Source organism: Copadichromis virginalis, linkage group LG7 (genome assembly GCF_057382275.1).
Source record: "Copadichromis virginalis isolate Kocher_CV1m ecotype Utaka linkage group LG7, C_Virginalis_male_GT1.1, whole genome shotgun sequence".
NCBI lineage: Eukaryota > Metazoa > Chordata > Actinopteri > Cichliformes > Cichlidae > Copadichromis > Copadichromis virginalis.
This window is the reverse complement of record NC_140624.1, coordinates 59,556,341-59,579,668: the sequence shown is the minus strand read 5'-3', so window position 1 is coordinate 59,579,668 and position 23,328 is coordinate 59,556,341. Positions and strand designations below refer to the sequence as shown.

General features: G+C 38.8%; 2 protein-coding genes and 1 long non-coding RNA gene across 5 annotated transcripts in view; 1 reads left to right on the top strand and 2 right to left on the bottom strand.

The window, feature by feature from the left end:
* Positions 1-1,575: 1,575 nt before the first annotated feature.
* Positions 1,576-11,960, bottom strand: hmgcs1 (3-hydroxy-3-methylglutaryl-CoA synthase 1 (soluble)). Of its 2 annotated transcripts, none has more exons than XM_085464502.1 (10): positions 11,784-11,960; positions 9,556-10,004; positions 8,268-8,393; positions 7,804-7,968; positions 6,896-7,064; positions 6,556-6,726; positions 5,637-5,743; positions 5,397-5,522; positions 4,711-4,868; positions 1,576-2,420 (listed from the first exon to the last, which is right to left on the bottom strand). In XM_085464502.1, the coding sequence occupies exons 2-10, from the start codon at positions 10,001-10,003 to the stop codon at positions 2,343-2,345; spliced, it is 1,548 nt and encodes a 515-aa protein (XP_085320628.1). In that variant the 5' UTR covers position 10,004; positions 11,784-11,960; the 3' UTR covers positions 1,576-2,342. The 2 variants fall into 2 exon arrangements, with proteins under 2 accessions (XP_085320628.1, XP_085320629.1); XM_085464503.1 differs by lacking the exon at positions 11,784-11,960 and adding an exon at positions 11,192-11,302.
* Positions 11,961-12,015: 55 nt separating this feature from the next.
* On the top strand, positions 12,016-21,995 carry LOC146706365 (uncharacterized). Of its 2 annotated transcripts, XR_014921533.1 has the most exons (3): positions 12,016-12,178; positions 21,641-21,782; positions 21,861-21,995. It is a non-coding gene; the product is annotated as an uncharacterized LOC146706365 (long non-coding RNA). The 2 variants fall into 2 exon arrangements; XR_014921532.1 differs by lacking the exon at positions 12,016-12,178 and having other exon boundaries at positions 20,305-21,782.
* The window catches only part of ythdc2 (YTH domain containing 2), a 43,546-nt gene continuing 33,605 nt past the window's right edge, over positions 13,388-23,328 (bottom strand). Inside the window, 5 exon segments of the mRNA XM_085464500.1 lie at positions 13,388-13,944; positions 13,946-13,993; positions 17,726-17,911; positions 18,033-18,248; positions 22,326-22,494. Of these exon segments, the coding sequence (XP_085320626.1) occupies positions 13,921-13,944; positions 13,946-13,993; positions 17,726-17,911; positions 18,033-18,248; positions 22,326-22,494 (643 nt within the window). The 3' untranslated portion in view covers positions 13,388-13,920.

Below are 23,328 nucleotides of genomic sequence, written 5' to 3'. Positions count from 1 at the left end.
TGCACAATAAATCCCACATCCCGTTTAGTTGTGATCCTTGCAAAATCATAATCACAAATTCCTTAATCTATTAAAGAGGGAGACACATTGTTTTCCGCAGTGTGAAGTATATATGAGGCGGGAAAACATTAGGTGTTTCCACCTATTAGAACAGGATAACAGTATGTTTGCATTTTAATCTGAACTTAACTTAAGATGTTTTTAGTCTTTAGTTAATCAGTCTATCCCAGCCTCTCCTAGGGCAAAAGGTGGGCTATACCCTGGACAGGTCGCCTGCACATCACAGGGCTAACAGAGACTGAGAACCATTCACACCCATCACTGCAAGCCTTTGGACTGTGGGAGGAAGCTGGAGCACCCAGAGAGAACTGACGCAAACACAGGGATGGGCCTAAGGTGAGGCAACAGTGCTAACCACAGCACCACTATGCTGCCCACAACAATCCAATTCTGATAACTAACCTAATTATGAGAAATTTAATGGTGTGTGTTCATTACATTTCCAAAGCATTTCAAAAACAAAAAAATCATACCACCAGTAAAATATGGTGGAGGTAGTGTGATGGTGCCATGTTGAAACTGTATTTTCTGTTTCCTTGTGTTATCTTTGTCTAATATTTAAATGTGTTTGATTTGAAACATTTAAGTGTAACAAACAATTGAAAAAGAGGAAATCAGAAAGGCAACCCCCTTTTTTATATCACTTTATGTTCAATTTCTCAAGCACTTTGATATATAAATAGTCAAATGATGACAAATATGAGGATGATGGTAGATTTATCAACTCAATTTATGCCAATCTAATGTATGTATGTGTAAGGCAGTGACTGGAATACATATGTAGTCACCCTCATTCTACAGGAATAATAAAGGATTCTTCCATGTTTTGTATAAGTATGACAAGCAGCTACAGGAAATTTCTGATGGAAGTTCCTGCTTCTACGAGGTTGTCAAACTACAAGTTACTGAAATGAAATTGTTTGGCTGCTTTCTGCTTGCACTGTTTGCAACAGAAACCTAAAAGTACACATGTAAATTTGTGTAAATTTAACAACTAAATTTAATTAGAAGATCAGACTGCACTTTCAAGAATGATAGGATAAATTACTCAAATTCGAGAAGGTTTACAAAGGATTTCTAGCAGTTGTTTGTACAGTACCTATATTTTTCCCCCCTGAAACACTGATTAGATTGGATGAATGTAAATTTCAGATTTCTTAAAAAGGGCCACATCACAAGAAGAAAACCTTGCAGGCACTGGCTATAATGTTTCCATGACATTTTTAAATAATCTTCTTTCCCCTTTTTGTTTCCTGTAATAAAGTGAACTGTTTCTGTACACATAGAGGCAATAAATAACTTGCTTGCTATTTACTTCTGTAAGTGAACAGAACAGGTTTAGAAAATAACAATGAATGACAATGCAACCAATGACCTTACCCAGTTTAATGAATTAGACTGCAAATATGAAGTTTCAGCTAAAGTTCCCTCTGTCCAAGAACATGTCTTTTCTTGTCTGACCAGTTTCTCAAATTCACACAAAGTTCTTTTAAAAATGGGAAATTAGAAGCCATAGACAGTTTGATATATTTGATTTATTTATCAGTGAAATGTTTAACACTATTAAACATTTTCTTACAATAACCCCTCAATAAATTGATTGGTGTCTCAACAAAATAAAACCAGGTATGTGTTACAAAGTATACAGTATGCTACAGTGCATATTTTCTTTTTTTTTTTCTTTTTACAGATTTACATTGGGTTTTAGATATTTGGCTCCCGGAATCAGAAGTTTAAAGATAACGCACCATTTGCCTACTGGAAAAAGCTCCTCTTTATATAGCATCATTTTGCCTCTTGTGTTGAACTGTTCTGGTTTATGATGACCAAGTGACATTGTAAAGTCAGCACCTCCATCATATGCTGTGACAGCAGTACAATTTTAAATCATAAAAACAGGTGACACATACTCTTCGTTCTGTTTCATTAGAGGAAAACCTGAAGTCACATCATCACTGGTTGGCAGCTGTCAGAATCAATCATGCTATGTCTATGTCTGTTTATGGTTCTCCCAAATATAGCTGTTCATGAAATATAAAAGTTGAAATAAAGGATAACTAAAATAAAATATTGTGGTAACAGACTCTGCTCAGGTTTACTGTCCTGCAGTAACACATGAAGACAAGGGGACTCCAGCTGTTTGTAGTCCTCCACTAATGGAGATTTAATCATAATTTTGCACGGCACAGCACTTTCTGTTGCTATTCATCTGATCTCTATTGTCTCGCATAGTTTCCAAACTGCTGGAACTTAATAATTCTCCAAGTAAGTGCAGAGTACTTTCAGTTGCTGACGGCTCTTTCAGAGCCAGCCGTGGCTGCAGGCATACGAGGCATCTTCTTTACTGGACTTGGGATGTGCTGAAAGAAGAAAAAATAATCAACATTATGAAACAATTCATTACTGTCCATATATTGCATTTTGACAAGTTAGAGCCCTCTGATTATATGGGAGAAGCAATGCTGCATGTGCAGGGGGATTCTTTCGTAGATGGGGAAAAGGGCTTCAGTATCTTGTCTAGGTACACCAAGACATGCAGAGAGAGAATGCTGACAAGCTTTCTCTTCTGAATCACAGGTTCCTCCACATTTATGTTTTACATAAACCGTCATCCATCCAAGTGCCCAGGAACACTTTTCAGGAAGCCAAATGGTTCCTTCAGACCACTGCTTGTTTGCATTTCCACTGAGAAAAAGAACCATCTGACCAGTTTAAATCTGAGATGACAAGTGTGGTAGTGTGATAGAATGCCACCAGTGGAATTTCTTTCCCATTCCACAGTACTCTCTTAGTTGTATTAAAACAAAGTGGAAGTGATTAGGAATGACAGCCACCAAGCGGTACGCCGTGTAAAAATCTGAGGATGCTGAGGTGCAGAGTTTGCAACATTCTGCAGAATCAACACCTCCAAACTTCCTGTGGAAATTAGCTCAAGGACAATGTGCAAAGAGCTTCGTGGAACGCATATCCCTGGATGAAAACTTATCCAACCCTTTCACCACCAAGTGCAATGCAAAGCAGATCATTTGTTAGAGCAGCTGAGACATGTTCTCTCCAGTTACAAATCACGACTCTCTGTTTGGCAATTCAATGGACAAGTCTGGGTTTGGCTGTTGCCAAAAGAACTTTTAATGTATTGGGGATTATGTTGTGGGGTTGTTTTTCAGGAAGGGCTCAGCTCCTTAGTTCTAATGAGAGGAACTCTTAATGATTCAGCATCCAAGACATTTTGGACAATTTGATGCTCCCAACTTTTAGAGACCAGTTTGGGGAGCCCCTCTTCCTGTTCCGACATGACTGCACACCAGTGTACAAAGCCATGTCCATAAAGACATGGATGAGGGAATTTGGTGTCAAAGAACTTGACTGAGTCCTGATCTCAAACCTATAGAACACCTTTGGGATGAATTAAAGAGGTGACCATGAGCCAGGCCTTCTCACCCAACAGCAATGTCTGACCTCAAGAATGCAATTCTGGAAAGGGAAGTGTCTAATGGAGGCTCCTGCCACAAATAGTGGACTGACATTACATTAAACTAGATGGATTAAGGAAGGGATGTCATTTAAATTCATATGCATGTGAAGGCAGACAAACAAATGCCTTTGGCAATATAGCGTATAGGAATGTGCATGACTAGACAACTACAGGAGTAATCGTCACTACTGTCACTAGTCGGTACCAGATGTACTAGTTGTTTAATGTAATTGTTTTCAATTGATGCCAAATATCAGTAAATTGTTGTCTTCTAAATGCTATCTACCACCAGGTGGAGCTGCTGCTCTGAGATTGTTGTTGACAAACCCCATAAATCTCTTAATCTCACCTGATCTTTTTGTTGACAAGCTTATTGTGTGCTTTGTAAAGCATTCACACTACTGAGTTCCTGTTTCTCTTTATTCTTTACTATTCTTCTTCTTCTAGTTGTTAGTTCTTTTTCTAAATGTAAAAGAATGAGATTGCTGATACCAGCTGTGGAAACGAGCTGTCTCTGCAAGGTGGATGGGCTTTCCCTTAGAACAGGCTGAGGAGTTCAGTCATTCAGGAAAGGTTTAGAGCACAGCAGCTACAAAAGAAGACAGTTGAGGTGGTCGCCTCCTGAATAAAGTGTTGCAACACCAGCTGGGCTTGTCATACTGAGGAGGAAGGCTCAGCCTCAGAACACGTTGGAGAGATGACCTCTACCGACTGGCCTGGGAATGCTACAGTGTTCCCCCAGATAAGCTGGAAGAGGTGGTTCTCTGTTTAGCCTGCAGCCCCCACAACCCGAATATAACTAAATTATATAAAATAGCTGGGTGATTTCATCCATTCATCCATCCACGCTCTTCCACTTATCCATATCAGAGTCGTAGGGAGGTTGGAGCCTATTCCAGCTACCATAGGGCAAGAGGTTGGGTACACCCTGGATGGATCGCCAGGGATGACAGACATTCGTACTCGCATTCACACCTATGGCCAATTTAGATTCACCAATTAAAGGTTTTATACTCTTACTAAGCATGTGGACTCTTACATGCCCACCATGTCATTTGTTTCTATAAGGGACTGCTCATATAGTCATTTACAGATTTAAAAAAAAATACTGTTACAGAATTCATTTTGTCTATATGAAAGATAGAAAACTGCCCAAATATTTATTCCTCCTGTACCTCTGTGGCACTGCTTGAGCGAACCCGTTCTGATTCTGCTGGCAGGTCATCATCCAGAGGTCTGCGGGCATATTCCCTGCGGTGTTTGTCATCCACTCGCGTCAAGTACCATGTACCTGGGAACAGATCCTCAACAGAGCCTTGTGGGACATAGTTGGCTGTATGGAAGAAAAAAAAAAGTGATCAGTGTAAACAAGCCATTATTCCAAATACCAGTCTAGTTGTGTGTGTGAATAACTCAGTGAGCGTTTTAGCCAAACCAGCCTATTTTACTGAGGCAAGACTCTGACAAGTTAAAGACTTTCCATTGAAGTACTCTTCAGATGTGTGAATTTGAAAGCAAAGTCAGGGTACACTGTCTTACATTTACCTGGGGTGTGAATCTTCTATTTTTGTTTTTGACTTAAATCAGTCAATCAAGATTTGTTAATCATGTTTCTTTGTGCAGAATAATATATAAATAACCAAGTAACATTTTATATTAGGGCACAGCAAAAGCCGTTGTGAAGCTCTTTAATTATATTAGAACAAGAATCACATACTTGTCATTACTGTAAACATCACAATTAACATTTTCTATTTGTGCTTACATGAACGCTATTTTGTGCGTTTGTGACAGCTCTTAGTGTCCTTGCTGTCAGAAATATGGAAAAATAATAAACCAAGCAACAAAGGCGAGGTCATACCCAAGTGGTGTGTGTCTTCTCGCAGCTTCATATTCTCAGAGAAAAGAGCTGGCGAAACTTTCTTCCTCGAGTCCAGTCTTGTCTTCAGGTCGCTTAGGCTCAATACAAGTTTGTCCAGACTAGATCCTGACACAGACAACCAACCAGAAATGAACTACAGTTTCTTTCTACTGTTTTTAATGGCAAAAGTTTGCAATTTTACTTATGTCACACAAGTCAATTGTAAAATATATGACTTACCAGGGATATGGTCCTGTGTCACTCTGAGAGAATACAGTGTAGCAGCAAATCCTGAACCATAGGAGAAAACTCCAATCCTTTGTCCTGCCATTTGTGATGGTGTGTGTCTACAACAGAGGCAACAAATATAATATATATATATATATATATATATATATATATATATATATATATATATATATATATATATATATATATATATATATATATATATTTTTTATTTTTTTTTTACATACATACTGGATGAGTAAAACTAGTCCCAAATAAATAGTAATCTTAGCAGGACAAGCATTTCAAATCAAGGACAAGGATCCAAAGAGACTCTTGATGTTAGTGTTGTGGAATCAGTATGGATTCAGGACTTCTATGTGATCTGTTCAGCCTTTATTATTCAGGCAGTTGAGAAGTGAACTATAACATGGATTTTAAAAAAAAGAAAAAGAAAAGAAAAGAAAGGAAAATTGTGCGCTCCCGCTCACTCACACACACACACACACACACACACACACACACACACACACACACACACACACACACACACACACACACACACAAAGCCTAACACAAAATTTGGAGCACATCCCACAGAATTTTAATTATGCCTCAAGTCTGAGTGGATTTTGTCTTTTTTGCCTTGACTAGATAGTGCAGTGAAGAGCAGACAGGAAGGTGGGGAAAGACATGCAGCAAAGAGCTCAGACTGGAGTTGAACCCAGGACATTACTTTAAGACTTGCAGCATATGTTCATCTGCTCCAGCAGACAGCTAAACTATTGCACCCATGTGTTGCTGCCTTTAATTTATTTATTATAGGTTAATCCAGGCTTTGACTTCAACCTTCTTAAGCACGTGATTCAAACTAATGTTTGACCTCAGTGGACAAATAAATGCAAAAGGAAGAAAAGACAATGAGACATACTGTGCAATAAGTGATGCCAGGCAGCCATAGACAGAGGGGGTGTACATGTTTCCATTCTGGTTGGAGATTAGCAGGGATGCCTTGGTCTTCCTCTCAAACATATCTGTACTGGCCTTCATGAATGCCTTCTCCACATCCCGGTCAAAGTAGGTATCCTCTGGCTGTACATCTCTGCAACACACAATGAGTAAGAAAACTACTACAAGTGCTTTTCCCCCCTTTGTGTTTGTATAAAAGTACAAATGATGAAAATGTCTAAATATGTCCAAAACTAGCAATTACACTTGAGCTCACGACTTTAAAACAAACTATCTGGCCAGGTGCTTTACTTTGAGAGTACCTGAAGGCTTCGAGGCCTGTGAAGGGTCCGGTCTCAGTGTTTGGGCTGGGGTGGTTCAGAAAGTCATTCAGCATCAGTCTTGCCAATGACTTCTGTACCAGCTTGCAATAAGGAGAGTGGAAGACTAAAAAGCCAAAGTCCTCCAGGCTGAAGCTCTTATCTGAACCCTCTGTTAGAAAATATAATGATTAAAGACCATGTGAAAAAATTAATTTACTGAATGACACAATGGTTATCTTGTGTGTAGCTCAAGCAGTACTACCACACTAGGCTACATACGGCACAGGTGTAAATGACAGTTTGAAATGATAGATAAGAGTTTCACTCAAACCAACACTTCTCTTGAACATGTTTTTTCTACATACAACTCAAATCTTGTTGCACTTCTTCCTAGCTCAGCATAAATTCCTGCTAGTTTTTAGGGCTTGATTTAGATTCTTTGTGACTTCGGTTCAAAATCAAAACACATTGTTCAATAAAAAGAAAGGGGCAGCTAAGAGCTTTTGGCTCATACTCCAATTTACAGACCCCATACCACAGAGCAGTTTATACCAAACCGCTGACCTTGAGAGAAAACCAAAGAAGTAATTTTTCTGGCCAAGGTGTGTGTGTGTACTGGTTTTTCCTATTTGGGGGGGTCCAAAATACGAAATTTACTATTCTTTGGGACCAACAGGCCTGATGGGGACCAAAATCCATGTCCCCATGAGTTTGAAGACTCAAAATGTGGTTTTAGTGTCATGGTTACAATTGCGTTATGGTTAAGGTTTAGGGTAAGGATTAGGCATTCATTTTTGATGGTTAGGGTTAGGGTTAGGGTAAGCGGCTAGGGAAAGCATAATGTCAATGAGATGTCCTCACGAGGATAGCAAACCAGACATGTGTGTGTCTTTCTATATACTACCAACCTCGTTGCCACTGTGCATGGATTTTGTTGCGGTACACAGAGTAGCAGCGGTCCAAGGCACTCAGGTAGCACTGTATCGACAGCTTGCCATCTACAACAGGATACTCTGACACCATGTCTGGCTTATAGAAGTCATATGCATGCTGCATGTGGGTTCCCCGTAGGCCTGTATATTAAAAACAACAACTTCAGTCATTCCCTCATTTTACCACAAATGTCAAAAGACATATGTTCAGACACATTTTGTGCGATGCTCATTTAAAACGTTGCACGACTGAGGTCATTTCTGGATACATTTTATCTACTAACAGATTTAACACAGTCCTACTGGTGTATCCATTACAAGTGCTTATATCATAACTCATCTGAGCAGAAATAAACTTTTTTCCAAAAATGTATAATTTCTTTCTCAAAAGCTCTGTCTCAGAGACTGAGCATAAGAAACAAAGCTATCAATTAACTGACCTCGCTCAAAGGCCAGAGGAGCATTAGGCCCAATCAGGATGGCCACAGCACCAGCCCCCCCTGTAGGCCGGGCGCTTCCTGTGGCATAGACAGCAATGTCCCCTGCTACCACCAAAGCATAACGTCCTGCAGAGAAGAAACACAAGGAGCAGGAAATCACTAAGGCATTCTTTTTAGAAAAACAGAAGCTGCTTCAGGTACACTCAACACAGACTACACCAAAAAGACACACACATAAGATAAGATAAGATAAGATAAGATAAGATAAGATAACCTTTATTAGTCCCACACGTGGGAAATTTGTTTTGTCACAGCAGGAAGTGGACATTGCAAAAGTTATGAAGCAAAAATTAGAATACAATAAGAATAAATACAGTACACAACTGTACAGAATAGAATAAAATACTATATACAGTAGAATAAAATAGAATAAAATATACAATAAGATAAAAATAGAATACAAATGCTATATACAACTGAGTAAAAATACCTACATACCCCACATACTGCATATACAAGTCTATCTACTTAAGTTTTCATGCATAATATAATGTTTTAACTTTATTTAAACTTTATTTATACAGGTAATCCCGCTGAGACTTAGTGTCTCATTTACAAGAGAGATATGTTTGAGTCAGCATGTCACTAAACACTGGTGAAGAGATTTTAAAAAAAAAAGCCACTGTGGCTTTTCAAAAAGCTTACATGTGTTATATTTTGGGCGCTATGACTGCACACAGAGTCGATTCTAGACCTTTGTTCTCAAGTTGAGAACCCAGAGCGTTCATTCAGCACTTTTGTCTAACAGTCACATGATCGCACGACGGACACATCTGAGGAAACTGTTCAATTCACCAAGCTTCTGATTGGTAGACGCCCTGCTCACTCACCTAAGCCACAGCTCACTAACACACAATGATTTGTGAAATATGAAGAACTTGTAACACTAATAAGTGAACATTCATGAAATTACATTGCTGCATGACTTGCTGGGTAATGCTGAGTAATTATGCTTAACTGAAAGACTTTTTTTAAGTGGACTGGGATGATAACTATAGCAGTGCAATGCACTTTGGAGACTACTTAAGTTATTAAACAAAAAATGGAAACCACTCTGGAGCTCCAGCATCTCAAATGTTTACATTTTGTGGATTTCTTTGGTTTATCTAATTGTAAAATTTTACCTTTTGGGGTTTAGAGAGGTCAGCTTTGACTAGAAAACATGAGATATTTCTGGTAATTTTTGATATAAACAAAAGCAGCTTAACATTAACAAAAGCTTACTCACCATCCCATGAGCTGGATTCCACCCAGTTGACAGCGTTGAAGAGTGCAGCTGTACCACCATAGCAAGCATTTGTGGTGTCAATTCCCTCCACATCTGTATTGCCAGAGTTCTCAAATAGCTGCATGAGGGCTGTCTTGACAGACTTGGACTTGTCAATGATGGTTTCAGTACCAACTTCCAGTCGACCAATGCTGTTGTAGGATAGAGCATTCTTCTCCATCAACCTCTGGACCACAGTCAGGCAGAGAGAATTTATATCCTCACGGTCTGAACAAAAGCCCATGCGAGCTTGGCCCAAGCCCACGGTGTATTTACCAGCGGGCACACCATCAAACTCCTCCAACTCAGTCTGGTCCACATATTGGGATGGGAAGTACAGTTCTAAGGCAATGATACCCACATCTTTAGGCCATGGTCCCAGGTAACTAACTGGGGCTGAGCCAGGCATCCTGAACAAATTAGGGGACAAGAAGGGGTTTTATATTAAACATTATATTAATAACACACAGATAACACATAAAAACAGATATGCTCTTAGTTTCCAAGCACACCAGTTTTAAAAATGTCAATAAACAGGGTGGATGGATACATACAGGAGTTAATTTATACTGATAATTTGTTAAACAAAATAAGGATTTGATCATATATGTTAAGTAGCTATATGCAGCAGTTCCAGTATCTACATCTGTGAGTATGCAGTTTTGGATTCACTCTCTGATGGTGAAATCTGAATCACTCTAACACAAGTTAAATCAGTAGGTTAGTAAATGGCACAATTTTAATGTTTTTATAGAAAATATGGAAAAATCCATATGTTAAGTATCACCATTCAGCCTTAAAATACTGGCATATGACCAGCCCCATTGACAGGTAAGTACTTGGTTATATCTCATTCAAATCAGTTTTATTTATATAGCACCAAATTACAGCAACATTTACCTCAACAGGCTTCAGACTAAAATACCCTACACTAACAGATGCTGATGATGAAAAGGGATAAAATTGGTTGTATAAGGGTTGAAAATGTACAGCCAAAATAAACTAATATAACAATATTACTTATGCACAGGCATCAGCACCGAAACCTTTACAGCTGCATAATTATGGGGGTACATTTTATTTAATTACAACAACGTCGCAGAGCACGAGTCATTACAGGCTAATAATCATAAACAATAAAATCCAACTCTCAAACTGTATGCTAGTTTGAGACTTATTAGAAAGTATTTAGAAAGCACAAAAAGTAATACTAGAAAAGAACAGTGTACTGATATTAGTCTATTTACTGATGATCTCTTTACCAATAATCTGACAGATAACGTTAGCCGACTTGCTGCGATTACGGGTGGCATTGCTAGCAACCACGTTAGCTAAGAGAACAGCAAATGTGATATACTTGCTACAGCTGTACTGATTCTATGACCTTCTTTCTTTCCTTGACTTTTACATAAATATCATCAAATGTTGACATATACTGTCACTCCACATGCATATTAAGCCGGTAAGATTAGCTAGTCAAAAGGTCGGCCCAGCAGATTTTCAGAACCAAATCTTAAATCTTAGCTTAAAGTGGAGGACACGTTTCTGGAGCTGCCCATAACTATATATTTGCTTTCATACCATTCAGAATACGTACCTAAACGGCTACATAGAACTAGACGGGGACCAGATAAGTACAGTGGGCAACAAAATTGGGTGAAAGGGCAACGGCAACTGGATTTCCTGGAACTTAAGCAGTGCATGCCTGGGAGCCAAAGTATAGTCTACCACACTGAGTTAACGGGACACTTGCGTATGAAAATATGTTGTTTTCATAAAAAAAAATGAAATTAAAAAAAAATTAAAAAGTAACTAGTTTGATGACATTCTTATGCAGGGCACATACTTTGATAGATCACAGTACGGACTACAAGCGTTTCTTCGGACAGTTTGCTAGTCGGAAGAATACAGCTGACGGACCAACTGAGGTGTATATATTTATATATGCACTCACTGTCATAAACCTGTACTAAAGGGTCTGACTCGCCATGTCTGCTTCAGTGTTAACATTCTTACATTAACTAAAACATCTATTTATATGTGTGTGTGTGTGTGTGTGTGTGCTCACACAAGAACGATTCTTTATTCTCATGTGAAAATCAGATTAACAGCAACGCACAATAAATTTCTCTTGTGTTTTCTTCATAACTGAACATGTGTAGCTGCAGGATATTCGTAGCGATTCTCACCTGTATGTAGTCAACTTCAGCGATGAAGGTTATTCTCTTCGGCGTTTCTTATATCCAGCTCAGCAACCTCTAGTAGTCAAGTAGAGGTGTATTTATATCAGACAGTGACGAGGCAGCGTAACTTCAGTACTACAGCACCTGGCTTCCTGTCCAATCACAGCTCACAGGCACGATGCGGCGCTACGAACCCCCTGAAAGCTTCCAACCAATCGGAGAATACCAATCACAACCACGCATCACGGCCGTATTTGCTGTCCAATAGTATGACATGCATGATGTCTGGTGAGAAAGAAAGAGCCAATCAGGTTGCACAAATAATTCCTGGCGCGGTAGTGTGTAGCACTTGTAGTACAGAGCACCATGGTTATGAAAAATTGTAGCGGTCATAATTTCTGGTGAGTATCAATAGTTGCCAGGTGTTTTATACTGCAAAAACAATGTGAATTACAATAACATTATATACACATTACTTGTGCTAAAACTATATTAATCACTAATCAATAGGCTTCTAGACTACCTTTATATATTTTAACCTCCTAAGACGCGAACTCTTCCACGGCATACATTTTTAATTACTCTTTGATATTTGGGCTGATTGGGACCTTATGAATGTAAAAACAAAGAATTACCAGATTTATTTATTTTTTAACCAAATTTTTGTTTATAAGAAAAATGAGAGCCACATATGAGGATATTCGTTTAAAATTTTGATAGTATAATGTCCTCGTAATTAGATATAAGGCCCCTGTAGAGCAAAATTGAGTATTTTGGTCTAAATAACCCAAAATATGATGTCCACATATGTGGATGCCAGGTCCTAGGAGGTTAATGATGACAGGAAAATAATCAAAAGATGAAAGATAAAAGTAACCCCCTAATTGCAGAATTGACTAGAGTTAGTGGTCTGTACAAGTCATATGCGTTTTACATGCATATATACATGGAGATGTGTATAATTATATGATGAAATAATCTTCCAAGCAACATTTTAACACTGCAGCTAAGCCATAACGTGCTTAATAGCTATATGTTAAATCTGCTTGCCAACTACAGGTTTCCAAATGATAACCAGAGTGACTGTTATTTACTTTATTTTACCATTTTTCTGTGAAAAAATGAATAAACAAGCAAAATTAATTCGGTAAAAACACCACCACTTTAAGACGAGAATGAACACCATTACACTTCAATTGTGAATCTGGGTTGTATTATTATTCCAAAGCATAAAGATTTAGAAAAAAAAAACAAAACTTCAAAATTATAGGTTATAAGGTAAATAACAGGTCAATACTACTGAGTCAGCAACCCCACTAAGAGTTGCTTAGTAGAGAGGAACAATTAAATGTAGTCTCTATCAAGAGCTACACAATGAATAAAAATGCATCAGCAAAAATCATGGGACAGATTAGGTATAAAATAGATTGATAAGAAGAGCACAAAATGTGGCAGGAGAAACCTGTGTGTGTGTGTGTGTGTGTGTGTGTGTGTGTGTGTGTGTGTGTGTGTGTGTGTGTACATATATATTCCTTTAACAAAAGAGAACGTACTGATTTTGCTGATGGGTTAAAGACCTGATGATACCAAGTATGAGGCACTACAGCAAGTTGGCAACAAGAAATAATCACTGTTTATTTGCTATAAATGGGACACAGTGTAAACATTTGACCCTGTCAAAACTCTGTAATTCAAACTAACTGAACATCACAATTTCACAATAAAATGTATGATGAAAACAGTAACGTACATACATATTACAAACATAGTACAAGCATTTTTCTTTCATTCATTTTCTTGTCAGACATTTAAAAACCCTGTTTAGTAAGTTTTTTAAAGCATCAGATATTTTATTCTGAACAAACAGTTCATTAACACAACACTGTACCCTTTTGAATACATTCTAAAACTGAACTTGTGTATTAACAAGGGAAAAAAAAATTACAATTAGTCAGCCCTTCTTCCATGCTCCTGCTACGTAGCCTTAGCTAGTAGAACAGTGTACCACTGAAGGTAAAACAGAAATAATGCGTGTAATAAGTAAAAGATTTAATTTATGCAGATATAACAACAGGTATGAGGAGATATAAAAACAAAACTTAATGAGTGTGGAGTATGGAGAGAGGTTTTTGGCTGCTACCTCTCATTTAACTTGACTCCCAGAATTAATTCTCCCATAACAACAGCAGCTGGCTTCCAGCTTGTGGCTCCAATTCCTACATTAGAAAAAAAAATGGCAGAAAAGTTCAAAACAAATCAAATGCATAATCAAATTATTATATATTTATGAAAAATGTGTCTAATAATAACAATAATTAAAAAAAGGATCAGCTTTCAGTCCCAGTTTGTAACAATATGTATAGCAGAACATTTTAATCTTTTGTGTGAGGTTATTAAAATGTATTTTGATTGTTGCCTGGTTGAGGAATATACCTTACACCAGTGATTTTTAACCATCGGTGAGCCATGCCTTGAGGGGCGCAAAACACCTTTTTTGTTTTACACCTGTGGGCCGTGGGACATCATTAGTTATTAATTGAAGACACCAGGGACTACTGTTATCCATGAAAATCTCAGTTACAATACAGCTTCTCCCGGCTTGGTGAGAGTTGTTTAATCAGCCTCAATAAGCAAGCAGAAGAAGACACCCTGCCTGCCGTCAGCAAAATATATGGAGTAGTTCTTAAAATGCAAAAATGAAGATAAAAGTGACAACCCCCCCCCCCCCCGCAAAAATTTTGTGCAAGTACAACCCTGACTTTCTGAATATGGGTTTGTGAACGGAAAAGAAAAGAAGCAGACCCAAGAGCCCAATGTGTGGAGTGTGGACTAATGCTATCCAACGAAGCACTAAAGCCTTTGAAATTAAAACGGCATCTCGAAACCAAACATCCCACACTCGCAAGAAAACCAGCGGAATATTTCAAGGGAAAAGAAAAATGGACAGCAGATGCAGGAACTGTCTGTTGTGTCACTGACTGGTAACTCTAAATGTGCTTTAAAATCTAGCTACCTTGTATCCAGACTTGTGTCACAGAGTAAAAAGTCTTTCACTATAGTGGAAGAGTTGATTTTGCCTGCCCCTGTACATATGTTTCATGAAATGATCGGAGAGGCTGCTGCAAAAAAGGTACTGACCATCCTACTCTCAAACAACACTGCAAGCCACCATATCATGGACATGGCCTTAGACATACAGCATCAGCTTCTAGAAAGAATAAAAAGTAGTTCACTGATGTCACGAATGGTGCATTATTGCTGGTTTCAGTTTGTTATCGCTGGGACAGCAGAAGACATGCTGTTTTGTGGAGAGCTACCAACACGAGCCACGGCTCAGGAATGTTTCCGCTGCATTGACAACTACTTCACTGAGAACGATCTGAACTGGCAGAACTGTGTTGGGGTGTGCACTAATGATGAAGCTTCAAAGACTGGCAGGCATCATTAGGCAGATCTTTGATTGTGCACCAGAAGCGAAATGGACCCACTGTTTTCTCTACTGTGAAATCCTTGTAGCAAAAAAGATGTCACTTGAGTTCCACGAGGTGATGGATGTAAACTATCAAATTCATTAAAAATAACTACAGATGTTTTACCAAGCTTTGTGAGGACATGGAAGCAGGTCAGGTCCAGCTGCTCTACCAGAGTGAGGTAAGCTGGCTTTCAAGAGGACTGGTCCTCAAGCATTTATTTGAACTGAGGAACGAGGTCTTCTCTTTTCTCACAGAGAAAGAAAATCTGCTCTTGCACATTATTAAGCCAAGCTTGCCTACCTCTGTGACATTTTTTCACTGCTGAACCAGCTGAACATCTCACTTTAAGGGAGAAACAGCAACATGTTTTTTGTTGCAGACAAAGTTGAAGCTTTCAAGGGGAAAATTGCTTTATTGACTAAGAGGGCCCAGGAAAAGAGGATGGACATGTTTTCACTTTTATCTCTCATCTTGGAAAACTCCCCTCAAGTGAAGATCAGTGATTCTGTCTGTAACACCTTTCACAACTGACAGAGAAATTTGATGAATATTTCCTATTTTCTGCAGATCCCACTCAAAGTGATGTCGCTTTGCCCTCACATCTCTAATCCCATCTTCTGGAAGTTTCCACCGATAGCACTTTAAAGTTGCAGTGGGGCAAACTGGACCTGGGCTCCTTTTGGATTGCTGTCTCAAAGGATGTCTGGCACTGAGAGCTGTGAAATTCCTCCCATTCACAACTACATATCTGTGTGAATCCGGATTTTCCACTGTGACCACAACCAAGACCAAAGCCTGAAACAAACTCAGAGAGCGAGTCTTTCTCTCTGCCTTGTTGACAACAGTCTACAAAACTGTCAATAATAATATGCATAACAGTATTTCAAAAACTGCTCATCTACTGGGATTTCTCTAGGGTTTGCAGAGAATGGTCTGAAAAAGACAAAAAAAAATTTTTTTCCAGTATATCCAGTATCCATTTTTTCTGGGGAAGAAAGTTTTATAATAGGTTCAGGATTTGGGATAAATATGAAAGCATAGATTTATCATGGGCTTGGCTTGGCGCTTTGCCTTTTTTATTCCAACAACACTGTGGCCCGGTGCTGAAGGTCAAATTCATACGTTTGGTATTGGAAGTACTAACCTACTAACCTCAACCCCATCAAGAACTAGAATGAATATAATCCACCCACTGTTATCATCTTCAATGCCCTGTACCAACACAGAGCAGAGCAGCTACCTGAATGCTACTCCAACAGAGGTCGATTATCTTGTTAATAATTTTACCTCCTCACTACGTATGACTCTGGATACTGTAGCTCTGGTGAAAACATAAGGCCTCAAATAAGAAGTACCTGATTCTGTGGTATAATTCTCAAACACGTAGCCTAAAGCAGATGACTCGTAATCTGGAGAGGAAATGGCGTGTCACAAATTTAGAAGATCATCATTTAGCCTGGAGAAATAGTTTGTTGCTTTATAAAAAAATCCCTCTGCAAAGCCAGAACATCTTACTATTCATCACTGATTGAAGAAAATTAGAACAACCCCAGATTTCTCTTCAGCACTGTAGCCAGGCTGACAAAGTCAGAGCTCTATTGAGCCAACCATCCCTTTAACGTTAACTAGTAATGACTTCATGAACTTCTTCACAAATAAAATTTTTATCATTAGAGAAAAAATTACCAATAATCATCTCACAGATGTAATATTATCTACAGCTACTTTTAGAAAACTGGCATGATTCTATCATGGAAATAACTGCATGGGATCAGGAACACTACCACAAATCACCATCTATAAATGCATTTCACCATGCCATCCACAAATCAAGTTCAAGTTCTCTGATACAAAGAAGAAGCCGGAGGCTATATGTAAATATGATACAAAAACGCCACCACCGTCTCTTTTAACCAACGTAAAATATTTGGTGCATCATAAAACTGTATATAGTATATAATAATTTCCCCCAGGGATCAATAAAGTATTCTGATTCTGATTCTTAGAAAGGACCACAACTGCTGAAAAGCTAAGATCCTCTATTAGACAAGAAGGGGACTAGAGTTCTCTCCCAAAAGATCTGCAAGTTTTAATGGGTGTTAAAAGAGGGGATAGCACACAGTAGGAAACATGGCTATGTCCCAAGTTTTCTGAGAAGTGTTGCTACCATCACCTTTTTCATCTTTAAAAGGGGATATTTGCTCAGTTTAAGCATTCGGTATGCTTTCTGTGTTTTTTGTGGATACAAAAATGGTTTAATGAGATCAGATTTTATTCACATTTTACACAACATTAAAACTTTTTGGAGTTTGTGTTTAGTTCTAATTTAGTGTTTGCAAATGATCCGTTTATTAACTGTTCACTGCATTCTCTGCTGGAGCAGTATGCCACTACCATTCGTGCTGGCAGTCACATTAACTGCTTGTACCAATATGTGAAAGAGCTTCTGTGCTGTGATGCACCCTGTATATGTACCTGCCCATCCCTGCTAATCTGGACCTTCTTGTTGTCATTCCATGGGTTGAGGATATGCTGGGTGCACTGGAAGGGAATATTTTCTTTGTGTATCCATTCTACACTGAAAGCCCCTCCTAGTTCCATGAGGCCCCAGTCATGACAGCTCTCCTCCTGACTGACGACAGACGTCATGCGAGCATAGCCCTGTGAAAAAGAAAACAAAAACACAAGTTTGGTCTTTCAAAACCGATTTTCTTTTTACTGTTGCAATTTCACAGTCAGCATCATGACTCTGGCACACATGATCATGCATACAGAGTGTCACCTGGAAGTGTCCAGAGCCCTGAACAGAGAAGATAAGGATGATGGCGCTATTCTCCAAAAAGGCCTTGGTGAGTTTGGTCTCATTACTTGGTGTAGTAGACCAGATGCCTTTTTGCTGAGAAATTTCCAAGTTCCTGATGTTGCTGCTTTTCATAATAAAGTATCGGACTAATGTCTGATGGCAGGCCAGCTGAGTGCACACAGGCTTCACAACCTGCTGCAAAAGTGGAGAGAGAAACATTAGCAAGCATTACCATCCAACCTCAATAACCCATCATTTAGTTAGTATGACTGTAACGTGCGCCAAGCTCACCTGTTTGTGTTTAAAAAAAACCCCAAAAGGAAGCAGACACTTAGAGACTCATTAGTTCATTTTGTTTGTGCTCTGTGTGTGTTTCCAAATCATATCAGATGCACTGTACTGAAAAATTATTTTAAAGTTGTTAACATACTGAACTGAGTTGAAATATTTGTTACTGGCAACACAAAAGAACCGGACTAAGATTGTCTAAGATATTAAATAAGATGAAAAACGAAAACATAGGAGTCTCAAATACATCTCAAATAAAAAAAATAAATACATACATACATACATACATACATAAATAAATAAATGATCCAAAAAGTAGCTATATTAATACTGAAACAAACAAGAAGGTAAAATATTCCCTCCAAACAAAACATACAGATTCTAAATGAGCAAATCAGTCCATGCATGATTACATTGATCAGCCCATGGAAAAGTCTATTAATGCTTATTGGACTGACAATTGTTGGTTGGAAAATTTTTACATATCACCCAACCTTAAAGGTTTCTGTCAGTTTATTACAGAGTATCTTGTAGTAATATTTAATAGAGATGGCACGATACCACTTTTTTATGTCCGATACCGATACCGATATCATAAATTTGGATATCTGCCGATACCGATATGAATCCGATATAGTGTTTTTTAATCAACAAAACTGTTTTTTAAATATCTTGCTGCATTTTGTATAAGTTCATACTCAAGTTTAAAACAACAACTACACTAAAGCTATTCTGTTATACCTGTATGCAAAAAAAAAGATTTCATAGTTCAGCAATACTGATCAATCTAATAAACTTAAACCTACACCATCCTCCCTATTCTGGTATTTTAAAGAGTACTTAGCATAAATATTAAGCAACCTAACTAATAGGGTTCCAACTCCCAGCAACAACAAAAATAAAAAAATAAAAAATAGGCAACCACCCCTCACGCTCCACCTCATGATGCTTAATCGACGTAATCAACCTTAATTTGATGCAGTGTGAAAAAAAATGCACAGAAATCAATTATTTTTCAAGAAATATTAAATAGATTCAACATCTTTCTTCAACAAAATTGCAGACTGCACAGATGGTACCTTCCCAAAGGAAAAAGTACTATAGCTTACTAGGGTATATATATTAGACTTAATAGTTACTATATACAGTAATTGACTTCTATTCATTTTACATCAAATTAAAACTTTGGGTGTCAGATAATTATTTATTAAAAGCTAGACATTTTAAATGAGAATAAGAAAGAAAAGTATGTCTTTGTGCCCCCTTTTCCCTGTTAATGCCCTATCGGCCTCCCTGGCTAAACTTTGCTAGATCCGCCCCTGCACAGTTACCAGCGTCAGCTACGTAGAAAAAGATCCTGGAGTAGAAAGTAATATTAAATACATTCTAACAATAGCTGATCAAGCTTAAACGTGCTGCTGTTGTTCAGCCGCTGGTTTACTCTTTCTGGTGCAAAGTGGGCCAAAAACAAACTAGAGAGACGGACTCGCGACAGAAAAGCCGATCAGCTGATCGTTAAGCAGTTTCATGATTGAAGTAGCAGCAGGAGAGGCAGTCGCTCCATATATCGCTTGTTAAGCTTAACGCAGGAATGCTTTACATTCAGAGATGGACTTACACACTTGCTTTACTTCTCTCGGGATAACTTTGTCGGAGATGAAATGCTGGGTTGCTAGCGAAGCTCCAAATGCTATCCAGACCACCGACAGGTCCCGCATGCCACAGCCGCTCTATCACGTGATGCATACTGCTCTGACGTGCTAACGTTCTGAGGTGAGTTACGGCGTGTTGCAAGTTTTGTGAGGTGCTTTCGTGATATTTAATGGATCGGATTACATTTTTTATTTTTCTCCGATATCCGATCCAGTAATTTAGGTCAGTATCGGACCGATACCGATACGTAATATCGGATCGGTCCATCTCTAATATTTAAATCTTGGAAAACTGAAGAATAGAATAGAACATGACTGACAAGAGAAATGACTGCAAAGAAATAACAAAACAAAAAAACCCAAAACTCGTCAGTTTGTGAATTCAAGATAAAAAAAAAAGTACACTAATGGAGATCTTAAATACATTTTATGAACAGAGAATTACAAAAGTAGACTTTTAAAGTCTAGGACAGGGGTGTCAAATGTACGTCCCACATCCGGCCTGCGATACAATTATATCAAGCCCACAAGATAATTTCATATTCAGTCATTAATGGCCCGTCAGTACGTCGGAGCCGAAAAAGACAGCAAGTGTAGTGGTACAGGCCAGGTATACAGAAAGTTGGGTAGCCGGATTTTAATTAAGCATGTTGGAAAAAAAAGTGAAGGAAGGAGCAAAAATGTGAATAAGCAGCATCTGGAAAGCTGAGTGTAGAATTGTGGAGGATGAAAAGATTCAAACTTGTACCTTAAAACTTGTGTGTTTTGTCTAGTAGTAGCAGATGCATATAAGGCATATAAGGCACAGAAATGTGTGCATGTAGCACAGAGCCATGGCTCAGTGTCGTGAGTGTCTAAATGAGTCTCACAGGCTTAAATGTGGTTCAAGCTATTTATACCTCTTAACTTGTTTGATCTGCTGCTCACCACAAACAAGCACAAGCAGAAATGTTGGACTTTTAGCTGTATTTTCATAAGTTTACCAGGTTTTCCTACAGATAAAAACCTCCCTTGTGGCCATTCATACTACACAAAGTAATAAAGCAATAAACAATTAAACTGTTGAACCCCAACACCTCCGGTACAGGGGCAGAACATCTGGTTTAGCAAGATGTACCGCCAGATGCTCAAAGAGTCATTTCAACAACCACCAAACAGCTAAAACAGCAAACAATTAACAAGAAGGTACATAGAGTCCACAAATAGATATGGACATACTGTCAGGAGCTGAAAGCAGAAATCTCGCAGATTCTGCAGGTTTCGTCACTCTGACAGCACTGTACACAAAACTTCTTTTTGCTGCTGGTTCAATAAAGTTTGGTCAGCCACTTTTTCTTTAGCCCAAAAATTACTTCTAACAAAAAAGCCAAATTTTTGCTACTTAATACCGAAGAAATTTCAGCTTTCACAAATTATGCCAAATTGCTAAATGCTTAGCTATGTCTCTAATAAATACTCTGTGACTTTGTGAAAAACAGAAGAGTAGCTGTTTTTCACTTTGTCTTGGTCCGCGGCTCGGTGTCTGAGGAGCGATTGGGATGCCCAGGTGGCCACGCCAGTCCATCAGTCACCATTCAGTGGTAACTACGGTTGATGTGGAATTTCTGGTTTCTATGAACTGTGTTAATCCTGTCACTGTTTGCTCAGGTTATTGTCCGCCGCGTTCAAGCCTTCACCTGCCTGTCCTCCTGGAGTTCAGAAAAACCGCCTATCATCCTCTCCGTCTTCCTGGAATCCTCTCCCGCGGACACTCACCCCTCCCTCCGGTTCCCACGGTCCGACCCCGATTGTAAGATAAATAGTTCTACCCCTGTTGTATGCCGTTATCTCCCTGCTCTCCAGTAACTCTCTCCCCTTACTGTTGCAGCCTCCCACGGTCCTGATTGCAGCATCCCCAAATCATTTATCTCCCGGTCTCTTCTGTTCTAACATTAAAACAGCGTGTTCCCTTTGGTTATTCCGGGTCACCTTTAGTTAAGAAATAAAGTTAATTTGCGTGCATTCCCGCGTATTGTGTTTGCTTCTGGGTCCAGCTTGCGTGTTAGAACTACGGTTCTTGACACACTTATTACAAAACTTTTTCTGTAATTTTACACATTTATTTCTTACAATTTAAGTCCAAAGAGTTGTGCTGACCTATTTCTTTCACTTCATCATGAACAGTTAAATAGTAGTAGGGAAGTTTCACTGGTCTAGCCAGCTTAAGATCAATGTAAAATGAGTTTGACACCCCTGGTCTAGGATATGCATTGGGTATCCATCAGTAGAGTTTGAAATGTGTTAGGAAAACATGATGTGTAGAAATAAACACTGCTTGGCAGACTGTTCATACCTTTCTTGAGAAGAAATGATCAACGGTATCTGACTGACAGTCCAACGTCGCAGAGCAGGAAGAAATACTGGAAGACGGATGATCAGAGAACTGATATCTGGACAGGGAGGGCTCATCTTGGCCGTGGGGTTGAATTTGATGTAGGTCTGAAGCTGTTGTTAGACAAAACCTAAAAGAAAATGATTAAATGGTGGAACAGTATGACCAACTATGTTACTCACTGTGGCTAACATATAAAAGGTGTATCGAAAAGAATAATGTGGCTACACTGCAGGCGAAAGCGCATCAAATCTGACTTTTTTGACCCTATGCGACCCATATCCGATCATGGTATGACAGTGTGAACAGCACAAATCCGATATTTTCAAATCCGACCTGGGTCACTTTCGTATGTGGTACTAAATCCAACACATATCTAATGTTTTAGAAAATGACTGCTGTTTGAATGGTCATGTCGCATTAAATCTGTCTTTTACGTCACTGACACAAGACGGACGGCAATTATCAGCGCTGGAGAAGCGCTCGAAGACATCGTGAAAGCTTCCTGGCCATCCCGTGTAGATGTTAGTGAAACTGTTGGGAAGACAACGTTGGAGAAACGTGAACATTTTATTTGTACTGTATAATCTGCAGATTCTGACAGAAATTTCCAACTATCCTTTGAAGCACTGCTCCTCTCTAAAACAGCAATAAGGATCATTATTAGGCCATATGTAAATAACAAAATAACTTTATAACTTAAAGCAAAATTGGGAAACATAAAGTCCGAAACAAGTCTTTATATTAAGGGCCATCAGTCAAACAATACTGTTTGGACTGGGTCTAAACAGAGCGCGTTTTGTGTGACATCTTCTTTTGCGCATGCGGGCCGCTTTGAGGGTTCACACTAGAGCGCGTTTGCTGTCACATTTTATGTTGGGTCTGCACTTCCACAGGCCAGGCTAGTTTAGAAACTTCTCGTTACATACAACAGAGGTAGAGCTATCTTGTTAACGACAAAAAC